This window comes from Corvus cornix, chromosome 3, assembly GCF_000738735.6.
Source record: "Corvus cornix cornix isolate S_Up_H32 chromosome 3, ASM73873v5, whole genome shotgun sequence".
In the NCBI taxonomy this organism is placed as follows: domain Eukaryota; kingdom Metazoa; phylum Chordata; class Aves; order Passeriformes; family Corvidae; genus Corvus; species Corvus cornix.
In genome coordinates this window covers 99,636,043-99,652,826 of record NC_047056.1, presented here as the reverse complement: position 1 = coordinate 99,652,826, position 16,784 = coordinate 99,636,043, and the positions used below count along the sequence as shown (strand labels likewise).

Below are 16,784 nucleotides of genomic sequence, written 5' to 3'. Positions count from 1 at the left end.
TTGCCATCAAGAAGCAATATCACACTTGCCACAAAAGGTGGTATGTTACCTCTGAAAATGGCCTCTAGTAATTTCAGATCTTTCACTACCAAAAAGACGAACTGATTGCTCAATCTTCTTAAAAAACAGAAGTTGAAGAAAAATTTGTAAGTTGATATCAGAGCTATGGCAAAAGAAAATAACTGTAAGTATACATCACAAAGTGATCCAAATAATGCAAACTGGGTTAGAATGGCTAAAATGAGTGGTTACAAGGATCTTGTACACAGAAAATATCAATTCATTTCTTGAAGATATATTTATAAATCACTTCAAAAGTGAAGAAGAATACAAAGGTTGGGGTGGGGGTTTTTGGAGTTTTATGCACTATTTCAAAGTGCACATATAAAAGCAGCATAGCAAACTTATAAAAACTCAAGACCTAAACTTTAACTTGAATAGTTCATAGGTTTTTGGATTAAAAACAAAAATACTTCAGCTGCTATTAAAATACTTTAAAACACTGATGCCTTGATAAAAACTTCAAAGTCTTTTAGGAAACTTCTAAAATTATTAGGGAAAACAAAGACCTAAGACTCCTGTTAAAGCAGAACAACTTTATAATGGCTTTCCTCTACCTTACTAAGGACAAGTTTAAAGAAAATCTTTGTGCAGAAGCACTTTCGAGCTACAGCTCTAAATACCATCCAGGCCAAGAGCTGACAGAACACGTCAGCTTCTAGAAACAAATGTAAAATATATGACAAAGCAAAACTTGACAGTAGCCCTAAAGCTTTGCCAGTGTTAATAGCTTTGGCACCTGTTCCAGTTTGAACACGTCCTCTCACTTCCTTGCACATTCCCCATTCACTTCAGTTAAAATCTTCTGTGGAAATTCAGCACCCTGTGAAACTCCAGAGATAGGTCTATTTAAAGAGTACCTTCCAGAATGTTTTTTTTACAGCAGCAGGTTGCATGGCCCTGGCTACATTTTGGATGAAAATATTTACAACCAAAACATGTTTTGGTTGTAATATATCTGGAAACACCAGAGGAGGAGGAGAGGGATGTTTTTAATGTCAATATGTTGAAAGCATTCAGAGTTGGATACGTCACCTCACTGTGAGAATGCACATATGGCTATGACTTTAACAAAATGTACCCCAAATTATTTCCAATTATTGTACAAAACTTTTTATACTGGTCAATATCCTTTTAACGTTTTTGAAAACTAGTTCTCAATCAGTGAATTTATGAACAGATTTTCTAAGTGACCAGTTACAAGAAATTTATTCTAGTGGCATTAACTTCTAATAGGCAAAGCTATATAAATCTATAATTTTTCATTATTCTAGATTTCTTGTTTGTAAATATGGCATTTGCAAGCAATAATGAAGTTCACATCTTTTTTTCATATGTATTTCCTTCTGAAGGAAACTATTTTCCTATTGAGACACCAAATTCAAGGACCATTAGGTTTCCTTTGCTAGTCAGGAAAAAACAAAAAGCTTCAAACCTCAACAATATGAAGCATATTAGGAAGCAGCAGCACTTTACAGAGATCTGCTCTTCACCAGACAGTATTAAAGAGAGAAGGTGCCTATGCTATTGCAATGTTAAAAAAAAAAATTACATTCAGGCCTATGCAGAAGTTACTCTTCACTAGAAAAACAGAGAAAATCAGAATCACAAACTGAGAAAAACTAAAGACTTAACTACTCTCTTATGACATATCCTCTTCTTATACACACAAACTGAAGCAAATGTATGTGGCTGCTTCTAAAAAAAACCAGTACACAGCAAAAAGAACTACAAATATTCCTTGGAGAAGACACACACAAAACTTAGGTGGATAACAAAAGATAACAAAAACATGCATTCCAGCTTGCCATAGATACTTATTTTGGTGTTTTTCCTTCCCAAAGTGTGGAAGAAAAGTCATTATTTTCAGAAACATTTTGCAAATATAGTAGTTTCTGGTTTTAAGAGAACAAATAGCTAAGATTTTTGGTAAAAAAGCAACACCTTCTAGCTTTCAGAAGTATTCTTGCAATGTAACACATTAAAAGCTTTTTCTGGGGAGGGGGTGTAGCTTTTTAAAATCACCTAAACATCCCATTTCCCAGATCCATTTGCCTAATGAATTCATCATACTGCAATTAATATATGATAGAGAGGGGGTTTTAGTCAACAGAAGGTATCAATTAGAAGACCCATTCCATTTTCCTTTCCATAGGAGCTGCCTGCCTCTGTATGAGAGACTTGGGATAACTGACTCACACTGAATGAGGATGCCTCTTCTGATACATAATCTCAGATAATATTTGTACTTCCAGAGAAGTTAAAATCAATATAACCAATGTGAAATATATTTCATTGTTGATAAATACATTTGGGGCTGTATTCATCAATATCATGATTGGGTAAAAAGAGAGGACAGCATCAGAGAATGAATGGAACTGCCCTAAACCCCATCAGCTGGAAACATTCCCCAAAGAAGTGATTATGACCAGCTGGCTGCAAACTACAGACATTTGGTCTAGACTCACAAAAGCATTTGATGTGTCTCCATGCCATTGATTTCAGCAGACACAGAGTTTTAAATGCTTCTGGGAATCTGGGTCACTTCCCCTTCCTAGCCCCTGGTGTAAGAGTTCTGTGAATTCAAGTAAATTTGGTACTTAAGATATGGGAAAGCTCTAGCTACTAGGATGTAATCAGAATCTGCCCTTTTTGTACCCTCTGATTAATGTGAAATTGAGGCTGAAAATTCTCCATTTATAATTAAAAATTCTGTTGTTCCATTTGGTTCCATCCCATTTGGCTCACCAAAGAGGCTTTTAAGACTTACTGGCTTCAGCTGTAGGCTTGATCCCCAATGGATGCTACTGTTGTTAGAGCATTTTGTTTGATTTTGTTTCCCTGACTCACTTCCCTGAGAAGCAAGAACACTCTCTTCCAGGGCCGCTAAAATCTCCCTTTACAAATACAAATGGAAAGTGGGAAAAGGTAATGTAAAACAGCATGATCACACAGTAAATCAAGTTGGGTTTTGCTGGTTTCACAATTTTAAAGCAAACTGAGATGGGCGTTTTATAATGCATGTTATAACTATTGTAGGAAGCTTTTAGACGTGCTAAGTGAAGAGGGAGGTTTGTTGTGTTTGTGTTTTGTGGTGGTTTCTTTTCTAGTTTCTTTGGTTTGGCTTGAGTTTTGACTTCTGCAAGGGGAAAGCCTAGAACATAAGACATTTTCATAAGCTGAGAGTTTTTTAAAGAACAATGGTTTCTAAAACACAAATTGTCTTCAATATGAAGAGCTGTTGTAATTCCAAAATACAGCCTTCATAATGGCTTTAAAATTTCAACATGTTTTAAATAATTCTTACCAAATTTTTGAAGAGTGCAGTTAATTCCTTTGTAAACACAGAAAATTTTAAAAATGCTGTTCCCAAATCTGGGTCATCCCTGCAAACACAGTTGCCACCGAACTTCTCCAGTGCTTGTGTATACTGTTCTTCATTTTCCACGTGAGCTTCAAAAAGAGCAAAACAGGAAGATACCATCAGTAGATAAAAGGTTACTGAAATCACAATTGAGGGTTTTTAAAAAAACAACTTTCCACAGTTATTGTTACAAATGTTTACTTAATACAAAAAACAGTTATTCTTTACATTTTAACACTGATACGCCTGAAGTGGTTTGCATGTACCTGTCCACCTTGTACAAATGACAATGTGCCAAGACAAGACAAACATCTGACACTCTAGAAAGACCCACAATATTTCTGCACCATAGCAGAGACCCCATAACAACTCCCAGCTCCTATAATGAACTTTCCGATTTTAGAGTCTTTTATTAACACTTTCTAATTTTAACTGCGTGCTGTTATGTTTTACTGTGTTATGTTATGTGTGCTGAAAAAGAAACAGAAGAACTAAAGTGTGCTGGCAGAGTCTTGGATCTGTACAACAGAAGGCAATAGATCAAATAGTCTTGATTCGCCCTAAGAAAAAGGACTATAAACCACATTAAAAAGGAGAACAAAACCATATCTATGTTAGTTCTCCAATTCAGGGCAGCAGTGGGGATCTGAAGCGAATCCTAGCAATCTGCATTTACCACAGGCCAGTTCAGTTCTGAAAGCAATTCTGGTTCGTGACAACCAGATTCCTTTCTGAGAGAACAAAATCAGAAGCTCTGCCCTAGAAGTCATCCAGATCTCCTGGGCTACACCAGTGCAACTCATCCTGCACACACCTAACACCAATGTTCAGAAAGCTTTGAGCTGCACATGTTGGGGGGTTATTCAGCCCAGGGAATGAGAAGAAATCTAGGCATAAAATAAATTCCCCTGATTCAAATATAAAGGAAATCTGAGAGGCTTCAGTCTTAACTACCTTGCCCAAGTGATTTATTCCTAGGTCACTCCTGGGTTACTTGCCTATACAGACAGGCATAAAACATCCCTTTATCAAAAATCAGTTTGACCTGTGGAATAAAACAGAAAGTTTTTCTGAACCCAAGTTTAGTGACCACGTCAAGCTTGAGCATGTGGGCAAAGTACACCAAGTCAGCACCTGACAAAGGTAACATTGCCTGTTTCTTACTCTAGCTGAAGACAATTTCTAAAGTTTCAAAGGAAGTCAGGGAAAAAAACTCCACACTCTAGAAAACAAATTATGCATTAATAAGAAAAGGACTGTCTCAGTCATTACATGAGACTAGCATAAACCCTGAAGATTATTCAGAGAGGATTAATCTGTTCAAACAAGCAATGATCCAGTTTCATTTCAAGCCCATTTGTACACATCAACGCATTTAATATCCAAAGGATTTTTGATACAATGTCATTTCCCAAATTTCTGTGAATTTGTTATACAACTTGTTCAAAAAACTTCTCGTGCTCGAGACTAAAAACAAGCCTGTGTTCATGTGTCCTATCTGGACAGCCATTCAAGAACTTTGTTTCTCAATAGCTACAAATTTTCTCTAATTTCCAATATATGAAACCAAAACCCTGTGCAGCAGTGGTATAGCACCATGTAATTTAAGACTGACATAATGTATATGCAGAATTGAAGTTACACAACCAGCATTAATTCTACAAGTTTTTAACTTGAGCACTTGAATTTGCAGCCTGTGACTGTTTTCAGATAGCTATTAAATTTAAAAACTGAGTACTAGCACTGAAATTTACTTTTTTTCCTCAGCATCAACAGCAAGGGCTGAGCACTTACCAAAATTTTTGCTGTAGGATGAAGTAAGGATGTTCAACTAATTCTATTGTGTGACATATATACACCTGAACAAGCTTTCAGTGAACTGGCACAGGCAGCAAAAACGAGAATGTGGCAGGTCACAGCGCCTCTAGATCTCACATCTACCCAGTGAGGTGAATTATTTCCACACTGCTTCCTGCATCCTCACTGCTTCCTGCATCCACCTTAGCTTACGTGAACCCAGGTGAAAGAAGAGGTCAGGCCACAACTCCTACTGCAAAAAGAGAAAGCTGCCCCTGCATGAAAGCAAGGTGCAAAGGCTACTACCATTAAGTGTTATGGCTAGATGTGCAACCAGTAACTGTGCCATGCTGACTTTTTACCTTAGGAAACAAGCACAGCATCCATTCCACATGGCATCCCCAGGAGTCTTCTATTCCCCAGCATCCTAGGGACTGTTCTTCCAGATTCTGAGACATTCCCCAGAATGCTGATGGTAGTTTATTGCAGCAGTACTAATAACTGTGCTGGTACTCCCCAATTGCTTCTGAAGAACACAAAAATCTACTTTTCCCATGGAACCCTCCAAAATACTCTTCCTGTCCTATGGTTTTTTCCTGATGAATTTTAAAAGTTTCTCTACAAACAAAAGGTATGAAATCTATCAAAAAAAGAAACTTGATCCAGTTTTGAGGGTTTAGAGGTTTTCTTTAAGTAAGAACCCAAGCTATGTACAAATTGGGAGTCACGATGTAATCCTTAATAATGGTTTGTAAACTCTCACATTAAAACAGAAATACAAAACATGTAGATTTAATATTTAGGGAACCTATACTAAAAATCCAGTCACTGTGCTCTTAGGAGTGTGGGACCATGGGGTTTGTTTTGTCAAAAGAAACCCCAAGGGCTGACAGGTGGCTTGGTTAGTGATGTTTCTGCTGGTGGAAGAGAAGTGCCTCCAAACCTTTCTTGTCAAGATTGGGTGGGCAGCACAAATTTAAATCATGGGCAAGGTACTGATTTTACGCAAAGACTAGTGATTTGCTACAACGCTCTAACAGGTACTCTGATTATGAAGCATAGTCTAGCATTCTAGAATAAAATTTTAAAAAACCCCAACAGCCAAAAAGAAAAACCAGCCAAGCAAGAAAAAAAGAGAATAAAGGATGCCAAACCAATGAAACAGCTCCTGATGAATCTTAAACTGGACCCTCCACAATCCAAAGGTAACAGCTTCATTACATTCGACAAGGAACTTCCTTTCAATTAGCTGAGATGAATTATACCACAATAGCAGTTCTTGTTCTAACCTTGTGTCTGAACACCAACATGGCCACAAGTTCTGTCAGATATTGGTGGCTCTCCAAGGTTGACAGGCCTGTCTATTTTGCATTTAATACAGGTTTTGTTAGCTCTAATTGCTATGAACTGCACAGTGAGAACAAAAGCCAACCAAATGCTGTTTCTTATCCACAAAAAACAAATGCTGTTTCTTATTCACAAAATGCTGCTGATACACAAAAACAAAAGCTTCAGTTATTTTTTTCAAAGAAGATAAACATACACAACTCCAAGAGATTGGCACACATTTAAAAAGGCACACAGCAATAGTTCTTTGCATTTTATTCAGCATTATAAGGAAAATATCTGATTTTTTACCTCATGACAATAAAAAGTTGCAGCTCATCACCTCTTTCTTGTCATGAAGTTCTCAACATACAGAACTGGAAGCCACCAGGGAGAGTGAGGTCTCACAAAGCAGTAGAGCCAATGTAGCTTCTTACTGCTGCCAAAGAGTAATTTCACCCCTCCCACACCCTCATCTCTTGATGATACACATGACCCTACCACTTCAGGTGCTCATCTAATCCTGATTAAGTTGATCTCACTGCATATGCAGCTTTATACAAGCTTAAAAACTCATCTAGGGATCTGCCAAACAGCAGGCATGACAAAAGGAGCAGGTAGCCCAGACCCAGTGGAAAGAGGAGAGCACAGCTTCACCACTTGGTACCAGTATGGCAGCAAGAGAAGTTTAGCTACCCCACAACATCTCATCCTTACTGAGCTCATGATCAAACAGCTAGTTCAAGATTGACACTTAAAATGCACATATTTCTCTTCTCAGAGTTACCCATATCACTCCTTCTGATTCACTATGACATCTGACTGCTTAAATCTTCCAATTTCACCAATATAAACTAACAGGAATTATGTACTTACCCAGACCAGATAAGTTTATGGCTTTGACAGATTTCTTCATTTTATAGAGAACAGTTCGGTCAACATCTAGAGCCTAAAAAAAAAAGAAAAATGTAATAGTGGATTGTCCTCTGGCAAATTTCTGCCCTGGAAACCTGCTGTAATTACAACTATTACATAGTTTACTTTATTCCCCTAATTAATGAATTACTTACCATTTGCTTCCACCCCCATTTATACAACCTATTCTGTACCCTTGCCCAAAAAAACACCTCCTCCATCTTTGGCTGGTGACCAGCATCATGTAAACTCAGCAGGAAACAATTTACACAATACCGTCTTTCCATGCTAAATTATTAAAGAAGCTTAAAACAGTTTTCACCCATCATATGTTCTGACACTGCTGAAGACACAAGCAATATCACTTCCTCAGGCAGAATATTGAAAATGGAATTTAATTTCAGTTTTCCTGGATAATTTAGTTAATTGCATTCTCAACTATATGAACTTTCTCACTGCTACGCTGAACAAAATAAATTGCACATCTCTCAAATATCTTTCACACAGTTTAACACTAGGCAAAGCTTCCCCCAACACTATATAAAATTCAAGTTTAAATCTTTCCCAGAATGCTCAAGCACTTATAATCAATTTGTTATGAAGAAAGAAGTAAAAGCAGGCAACCATTTTGCTTACTGAAGTGAAATAAGGGCAGACTCAAGAATGTAGAATTGTTCCAGAAGGGAGAAGCAGAATTATGATTATATAAATTAATTAAAAAAAAAAAAAAAAAAAAAAAACTTGTGAAACGTGGAGAAAATGTATGTTCCAAAGATGGTGGTGAATTTAGACCCCACTGAAGAACAATACTGAACACTACAAATTGTATTATGACAAGAGCTGTTTAGCATGATACATGATAAAGCAAAGAAAACCCACCAAATTCATTCCAGTTTTCATGCAAAACATTTCAATGAATTGCAGCAGTTACACATCTGACCTACCCTTTTTTATTGTTAATCATTTGTGTAAGAAACACAGTTTGGAAAAGTCAAGCCCCTAGGAGTCTATCCAATTATTTTAACACAGTGAATGCAAAAAGAAATATTAAGCCCCCTAATTTTGGGGGTATTCTTAAACTGAATCTGTTTAGACCACAAATAGCTGGACAAAATCTTCACAGCATTGCATGGAAACCAAGCAATTTAGACAATGCCTGAACATCAATGTTGCAGTGTCACTGTAACTGTGTACTGCTGTATCCATTTGAGGTTTTGCCTTCAGCATCTTTATATTAGCACGTATATATTTTAACATATGAAACATATTAGTAGGAAAGGTGCAGAGGCCTTTTCACCTGGAATTCTGAACTACAGAAGAAGTGAAAAATAAAACAATCTAAGAAAGCCCATAAAAGCCATGCCAGGTTTGTTCACCCTCTTCAGCAATTTGAATTCCATCTACTCCAACAAATCCATATCTAGTATGATCTCCAAGGTTAGATTAGTCACCTGTTTGGATGGGAGTACATGAAGGGAACTCCCTCATTGTATATTTGGTGATTTCTAAAAATAACCTCAGAAAAGCACTCTCCAATCAGCTGACTACAGAGGAATGATAATTTCATTGATGACTGCGTCAAAGCGCAATCACCCTCTTGGAGTCCAAGCAAAAGGAATGTCTCCAACTACAAGCATTACAAGCAACAGTCCAAAGAGAAGGTTGACAACCAGAGACTTAAAACTTAAGAATTCAATTCTCAGGTAAATCTTAGATTTGTGTGTGCAGCTGAGAAAATATTAGAAAATACTGCACCTTAGTTTGGGGGAGATAATTCTTCAGGAAGAGAAATGTTGGAAGGATAAAAGCATGGGATTAATTGTACTACTGTGGTCAGGGATCCAGACGGATCTATGGATTCATAAAATCCTCTGGCCCAAGGCTGCCTCAATCAGAAAGCACAAACTCCCAGTAAGGAAAAAACCTCAAATCCTCTTCCTCAACTAAATCCTCTTCCTCATTATTTTGGTTTGAAATGCCTCTCAACCAACTTCCACTTTAGCCAGGATCAAGCAGTAGAGGAATAAACCCACAAGGCACAGCATAGCCAGGGTCCAACAGAAATGGCAGCTAATGCGCCTAATACACCAGTGACAACTCAAGCATCAACCCATTCCAGATAGCTGGTCCACATAAAAATTCAAAACAAAGGATAGCAGGGAAAATACCCCACAGAGAGTACCAAGGACAACACAACAAGCAAAACATAAAACCCTAATGTGTTCAAACTGTACAGGTCAGGGTTCTCTCTTCATCCCCTGCCTGTCTTTTCAGCTGCATCAGTGCAAAGCTGTACCTGAACCTGAAAAAAATGTGACTAGAAACTGGGGGGAAAAATCAGTTCTGGAAAGCTTTCCAAACAGGAAACAAAGGATAAAAAATATCTAGCCATTTTAAGGGGGACCTTAAATAAATACATAGATAAATAAACAGATAGATTAATTAATTAATTAATACATTTATGAAATACAATTACTATGTTTCCAATTGTGGTAAGAAAACTAGACTTGCATCTGTAGGAGGTTTTGTCTGTTCCTCCCTTCCTTGGTGCAATCTTTTCATAGTGTATGACATTTAAGAGTGGCTATGTGTGCCTACAACTAATGGGCAAAATACTGAAAAGCTTTGCATCTTTAATACTGTATTTCAGTCTTGCTTACAGACTAAAAAATAGGAGGACTTTGTTTACTTGAATAGCATTGGTGTTTATTCATATATAGTGTTTCAAAGGAATCATTTCAGGATAAAACTTGAAAATGTCACTCCTTGTCTTTACTACTGTTCTTCGTATTTTCTTGTCCTTTTCTTTGTCCTCATCTTAGCACTAGGAAATCAGTCTAAGTCCAGCTGTGGCTTTTTTATAGTTCACATTTCTAAGCCTGAGTTTGTTTCATAAATATACACACACTATCCCAATGCACACACATGCACCAAAATGCACCCTCATTCAACTTCTTTGTGCATTCTCAGTAGTGTCAGAAGCAGGGAATTTTAAAATGGCTTCAGATGTTGCATATTCTAGCATTTCTTTTTATTCACTTAAAATGACCAGTAAACTCCTGAACAAGAAGAAAAGTGATCATGCATTTCATATGGCGGAATCATTTTGTCCTCCCATGTAATGTTTAGTTTTGCCTCAAAAAACTATATTTTAGCATCTGTTTCAGCACAACTGAGTCTACGAGGCCATATAAATAATATTCATAGCCCCATCAGTTTCTACTGATGAGCACTCAGACTTCTCTGTTGTTAAAACCAGTAAATATAACTTTGACTTAAGGGGAAAAAAACCAAACCAAATTCTCTACAGCACATAAGAAGTCACATTGTTGTGGAACTGGTGTTATGCACATGAACTGAAACAGAAACTTGAAAGTGACCTCCTTGAGCATGTCCTTGTCAGTGCAATCTTTTTCCAAATACAGTATTTATGTCTTCTGTTCATTTACTTTCATGTGATTTCTGATGGCAATCTGATGAAACCATTTTTAAGGTAAATTACTTTTTAGTCACAAGTATACTAGGGAGGGCAACAAGCATATCAAAATAAAATGCAGATTTTCAAAGGAACACAAGAGAGAGGACTCAAGCTACCAGTGATAAGTAGCAAAGCTTTTTTCCACACGTAGGAACAAGGTCCAGTTTCCATTTTCTCTGTTTCAAAGATTTCTACTTTGAACAGTAAAATGTGTCAGCTAACTAGAACCAAATCCATCTTACAAGGAAGAAATCAGTCTGAGATTACTGAAATGTCCTGAAATGTTATTCCACATCCTGCTCCTCAACCTATTTTAAAATAGTAATAATAATAATAATGATAATAATAATAAAGCTGTTAAAGTCTGTTTCACATTGCCTAGAAAGATTTAAGCCCACCAGGATATAAAATTTTCAAACATTTAATTGTGCTGCTTCCCTCTCTCCCAAAAAAAAAAAAGGAAAGAAAAAAACTAGCATCAATCCCCAAATCCATATTGTCTAAATAGATCTGTGCAACAGAGATGTTTGGCACAAAAGATGAATGTATTATTTGCTCTTTTCAGTGGAGAGAGGAGAAGCAAACTGTCCTATTATTAGCATATTTAACTGAGTGAGGAAAAAAAGCAGGAAGACAGAAACTCAGAAACTGAACATCCCAGAGATGATTTTGGCACCTTTTACAGAGCCAAAGGGTACGGGGAAAACCAGGACAGTAGCAGCATAAGTGGAGAGTCCCCAGGCTCTAGTGGTTCATTAAATATCTTTTGTGCCAAACTTACAGCAGAAGTCTCGGTCTTTATCTTATGCAAGTGTCCTCACACCAGTGTCTTTTTCCTTTGTGGCCCAGAAAATAATTAATTATCTGTGAAGGAAGAGAAAAACAGCCATACTGGATCAGATCAACACTCCATTTAACCTGATATCCTCTATCAGGAGCGGCCAACAGCAGATGTTCGGGGCAGCAAGCAAAGAAAAGCACGTACACATCCGTCCCCAGGATAATCTCCCATTTTCCAGTAATGAGTTTAAAAACAAAAGACTGAGATACTCTCATCCAGAAACACTACATAGCCCAACAGGCTATTCTCAAGAGAAACAAGAAGCCCAAATTTTCTAATTCCAGACAAGGGAAAGAAAAAAACTAAACTTGACACTACTACCATGGGAAGTAGTGACTGAAGAAGAGGAAGGAGTCGGCCATCACCTTTACTTTATTTTGCATTTAAAACAGTTGAAAATCTTTAAAGCATTCCTTCCTTCTTACCCACAGCAGCTTCTTTTTGGAAAGCATAAAGTAACTATTTCACATTTTCAGCTATTTGGATGGGGTTTCACTGAAAATATTTACAGAACTGGATCTGAATTTGAGGAAAGTCTCAAGGTTACCATTTTGTAAAATAAAGAGTCCATTGGAACAACAACAGATGCGTGGAAGTACTGCTAAAGCAGTAACAAAATTTTGGGAAATAAATCCTTGTGTCATTTGAAAAATTATCCTGGAGCCAGGAACCTACGTGTTCTTTCCTACACTGAACATCTACCTGACAAATACACAAAAAAATACTAACACACTGATATTTGATCCACTATACACAGTTATCTTAACATTATTTCTTTAAAACAAAATCAGATCTGACTCTCAATTTTAGCAATTTGCTTCAAAACATCAGGCTACTCAACAGCCATAAATTCTGCACTTCATCCACTCCAGTATTTCAAAATAAGTAATAATGCCAGAGGCTGCTGCAGATGCTGAACACATATAGGAACATCCTTCCCAAAAACAAAAGGGCACAGGAAGAAACTTGGTCAGATAAGGAAAAGAGAGGCAATCAAGTAGTTATTGTAGAGCCAGCAGAACAAGAAAAGGCTCTTGTGCCTCACTGGACTGGTCTTGTTTAAAAATTAAAAACAGCAAGTTTTTTATACTTGTATCCAGGAAGCACAATAGTTTGGCTTTTCTGGTGTATCTTTACAGGCAATCTGATATTTGCTGTAATTAATCCTTGCTGACTCAAAAGATCAGACATATCCACAGACATTCTGTCTCAGTTTGTTATTTTTCTACTAGAAATGAACTGTCAACACTGCTGGCTTCAATCCACTTTTCTGCTACAGAGGGTGGTAAAAAAACTTCCTAAATTATGTTATCCCCCTCCAGAATCCTCTTTCCATTCTCCTACTGTTATGTCATTTCCTCCTTCAATGTATTAGTTTCTTTTCTAAATCCTCTCCGGTTTCCTTCCACTGACCACCTTGCACGATCACAGAGGGACTGATACAAAGGGTGGAAAAAACCCTCACAGGCATAGTCTGGAGCAAGGCACTGTAGCTTCTAAATGTATCCTAAAACAATGGTAATTTAAAAAACTTTAATTTGGGGCAATTTGGAGTATGCATGTGAAAAACTGCAGTAGCTATGACAGTTAATTTGTATAAATGAGCTCTCTGGTGTGAGACCTGTCAGCTAAAGAGACTGAAGGTACAGAGACAGACCTGCAATAAAAAGGACAGAGTTTATGGCAGAATCATCTCTGAAAGGTCCCTTTCCACAAAAGCATTATTTCTCCAGCATCTGGGTTTGTGGTTCTTGTGGGCCCAATGCCAAGGCAACCTGTTTAAACAAGCATTGGTGTATTTGGCAGAAGAATGAAGTAAACTATTGAGCTAAGGATATGCACAGTGGAAAAAAGTAATACCACTGCTTTGGGAAATTAATACTTGGAAGTGCACAGTAATTCTGCTGCAAAGGTAAAGGATGGGAGAATTTGGCACTGCTCTATGTTGTGTATAAAACCAGACCTGAGCATGATGACTTTGTACAACGAATTCATTAAAACAAAGGGATGCCTAAAAACCAGAATTCTCTAACAGACTACTTCTATCAGAAGAGAAATCCCAAATGAGAGGTTCAGAGCTACAAAATGTTACATCATTAATACAAGCCACTAAATGAGACCGTTTCACACTAAACAAAACAGGTGCTGTGTCTGTGTATTAATTGATTTCCACAGGCTTCCCTCACTACAAAAAGTTAGAAATGTAACCAATACTTAACTGGGAGACAGACATCAAGCATTTTTGTGAAATAAAATCTCTTGCTTAAAACAAAGAATGGAAGCTGCTTATGCTAACTATTTCTCCAGAACATACCCACCTCCTGCATGAACCAATTTTTACACTGAAAAATATACTTTCCTTCTCCAACATTGCAGCTATCTGCTTTCAAAGATGACTGGACTTTAAATACAGATCTCATAAGCAATGTAACAGATGATGCATTTACTCTTTACAGTGGCTCATTTTTAAACAGAGGGTGTGTAAATAAAACTCCCTTATTTAATTGTTGTTTATTTTTCAGTTGCAGTAGCCAATTCTTTGTGTCCATCTCCATTTATTTAATATTACATGCTGCAACATCCTAAGATATATCACAATGTAAAATAAAGTAACATAGGCAACAGGATTAAAGTTCCAGTGATGATTGTCTTAAATGGATGAGTAAACTTTACCAACTCTTTACCCGTGTCAAAATTCTCTGGTCCTCACACTGCAAGAGAGACCTTTTTCCTAGCTTCAGGTTTTTGCATTTCTGTCTGCTGTCAGCATCCATCAAAGCCATTCATGGTTCGGAGTCCAGCTGTTGGAAGAGGCTGATCCTCACCCTCTTACCATTCAACAGCATTATGATGAGCTGGGCTGATGGGATTTTCCTTTTGCAGTTTTTTCAATCCAGTAACTCTTTTCCCCAGTATTAAACCTTTGTATACATCATCAGAGGCAACAAGAATTCATCTTTGCAGAACATAATGCCCCTTTATTCTGCATGTGACAAGCTTTCTGAAAAGAGAATTTTTGGTTATTTATGGGAGCAATTAACAAATTAAAACACTTTCCAGATACTCAAAAGTTCCCATATTAATGGGCTAGTTTGCTATTTGTAGTCTTCAAAACCTCTACTTGAACCAGCAGACACCCCTGTTACAATCTCTAGAAAACAACGAAAAACTAAACAGTTACATTTTCCTTTATGTATGATGTACTTACTCTATGCTAAAAATGAGAACCTTTGCAGTGTGTACACAGATCAACTGGATGCCATAAACTGATCTATCCCTCCGCATCCAAAACTCCTTTATCTTCCTTATGTATCCAATAATTCTAGGGACAAGAAACTAGTCTAGAAAAGAGAAGAGTATACAGCAACAGAGCGCAATCAAACTTCAGTCTTAACAGGCCACTGAGAGCTTCTTAACAGAAATAAATAATAAATCAATGCCACAAACATCTCTGGCAGACACATACGAGGTGTCCATTCTGAAAGGGAACAGAAGGCACACAAACTCTATCTAGTTTATGATACACCCGAAACTCTTAGGACACCATATTCCCATGACACCATATTCCCACAACAATGGCAGAGGTACCTAGAGGGGACTTCAGGAGCGTAAGACAAATCACCTCAAATGAACCAACTATTCCTAGGGACACACGGAACCAGCTGTCAAAACAAGATTCATCAGAGGTAAAGCACACATCAAACATCATCTCTCTATTATTAGGGCAGAAATTTATGAACAGCATCTACCTATAATACTAATGGTATATTAATTACACATAAAACTCAGTGTCAAATGATAAAACTTATTTTCTCTTGAAACACCATAAAATTATTTCTGTTCTACAGTGGCTTCCAAACTTCAGCCTGTGATTTTCACTCCAACTTCTCTGTGATTCACTATACCTTTGAAAATCTCTGCATGGTCTCTCAGTATCAATACACTTTTCCCCATTAAAAAGTAACTGCACAATGGTATAATTAACAGCAACTAATGCCAGTATAAGATTTGCAACTTATGGCAGTCAAATATTTGATAACATCAGTATCTTCCTCTTCTTTTTGTTAAATGGAAAAGAAATTGCATGTATTTCATTTTGTTGATGCTTTGTCATGCTGTAGCTATCTGTAAACAGCTTGAATCTTGTCATACAAATGCATAAACATAATATCCTATGAATTCCATTTGGGAATTTGTTTTTAAATGAAAGAATGCATCTGAACTGTCACGTTGTCATTCATTTTAGGTGCCCAACTCAGAAATCACAGGACACTACTACAATCTTGAAACCAATGATCTTAAATTCTACTGGAATTTCTACAGTTTTAAGTATAACTAAAATTAACAGTGCAGACACTCCTGTCACTAGAGACAGCTGCCCCAAAGTGTAAGTGAATCTTAAGTGACGCAATTCTTAGTGTACCAAACAGTAGGTATATAATACTCATTTACATAATATTGACACAAAAATAAAAGCCTTATCCCCACAGTGGACTTTGCCAAAATAATTAGAGTTCATGTCATGGAAGGTATCTATAAAATGGAATAGACAGTACTTCCCTGTATCATCAGTGAAGCACCAGGAAGGTAAATTCGTACAGAGCTGGTACCTAAGACAAAACACTACCTAAGACAAAGAACTTCTGCATTTAAAATTGAAGCCATTTAGAACACAGAAGCATGTCCAGGCCTATCAGAACTTTTGTTGCTCTTAAATGAAATAGGAAACAGCTACTGAATCAACTGATTGAAGCAGAAGAGACAAATGCTTGGATTGGTATGTAACCAAGCACCATGCGTCCTTGCACTAGTGCCACATCCACATTGCCTGCGGGACAGGGAAGGCAGTGGCAAACATGACCACTCCATCCCTAGAACAGACTGGGCTGGAAATACTTACATGAGATGCTTGTCATCTACATCCAGACCATTTAAGCAACTGAAGAGAGTGAACTAAGCAGGAGAATGAATGAAACCAAACAAAAAGCAGCTTACAAAAGATT

At 37.2% G+C, this 16,784-nt stretch overlaps 1 protein-coding gene across 5 annotated transcripts in view; it reads right to left on the bottom strand.

The window, feature by feature from the left end:
- The window catches only part of ASAP2 (ArfGAP with SH3 domain, ankyrin repeat and PH domain 2), a 90,984-nt gene that overhangs the window by 64,236 nt on the left and 9,964 nt on the right, over positions 1 to 16,784 (bottom strand). For all 5 annotated transcript variants that reach the window (XM_039568424.1, XM_039568420.1, XM_039568422.1 and 2 more), the window contains exons 2-3: positions 7,424 to 7,496; positions 3,368 to 3,513 (exon numbers count right to left, since the gene is read on the bottom strand). In XM_039568424.1, the coding sequence (XP_039424358.1) occupies positions 3,368 to 3,513; positions 7,424 to 7,496 (219 nt within the window). The remainder of the gene's footprint in view (positions 1 to 3,367; positions 3,514 to 7,423; positions 7,497 to 16,784) is intronic.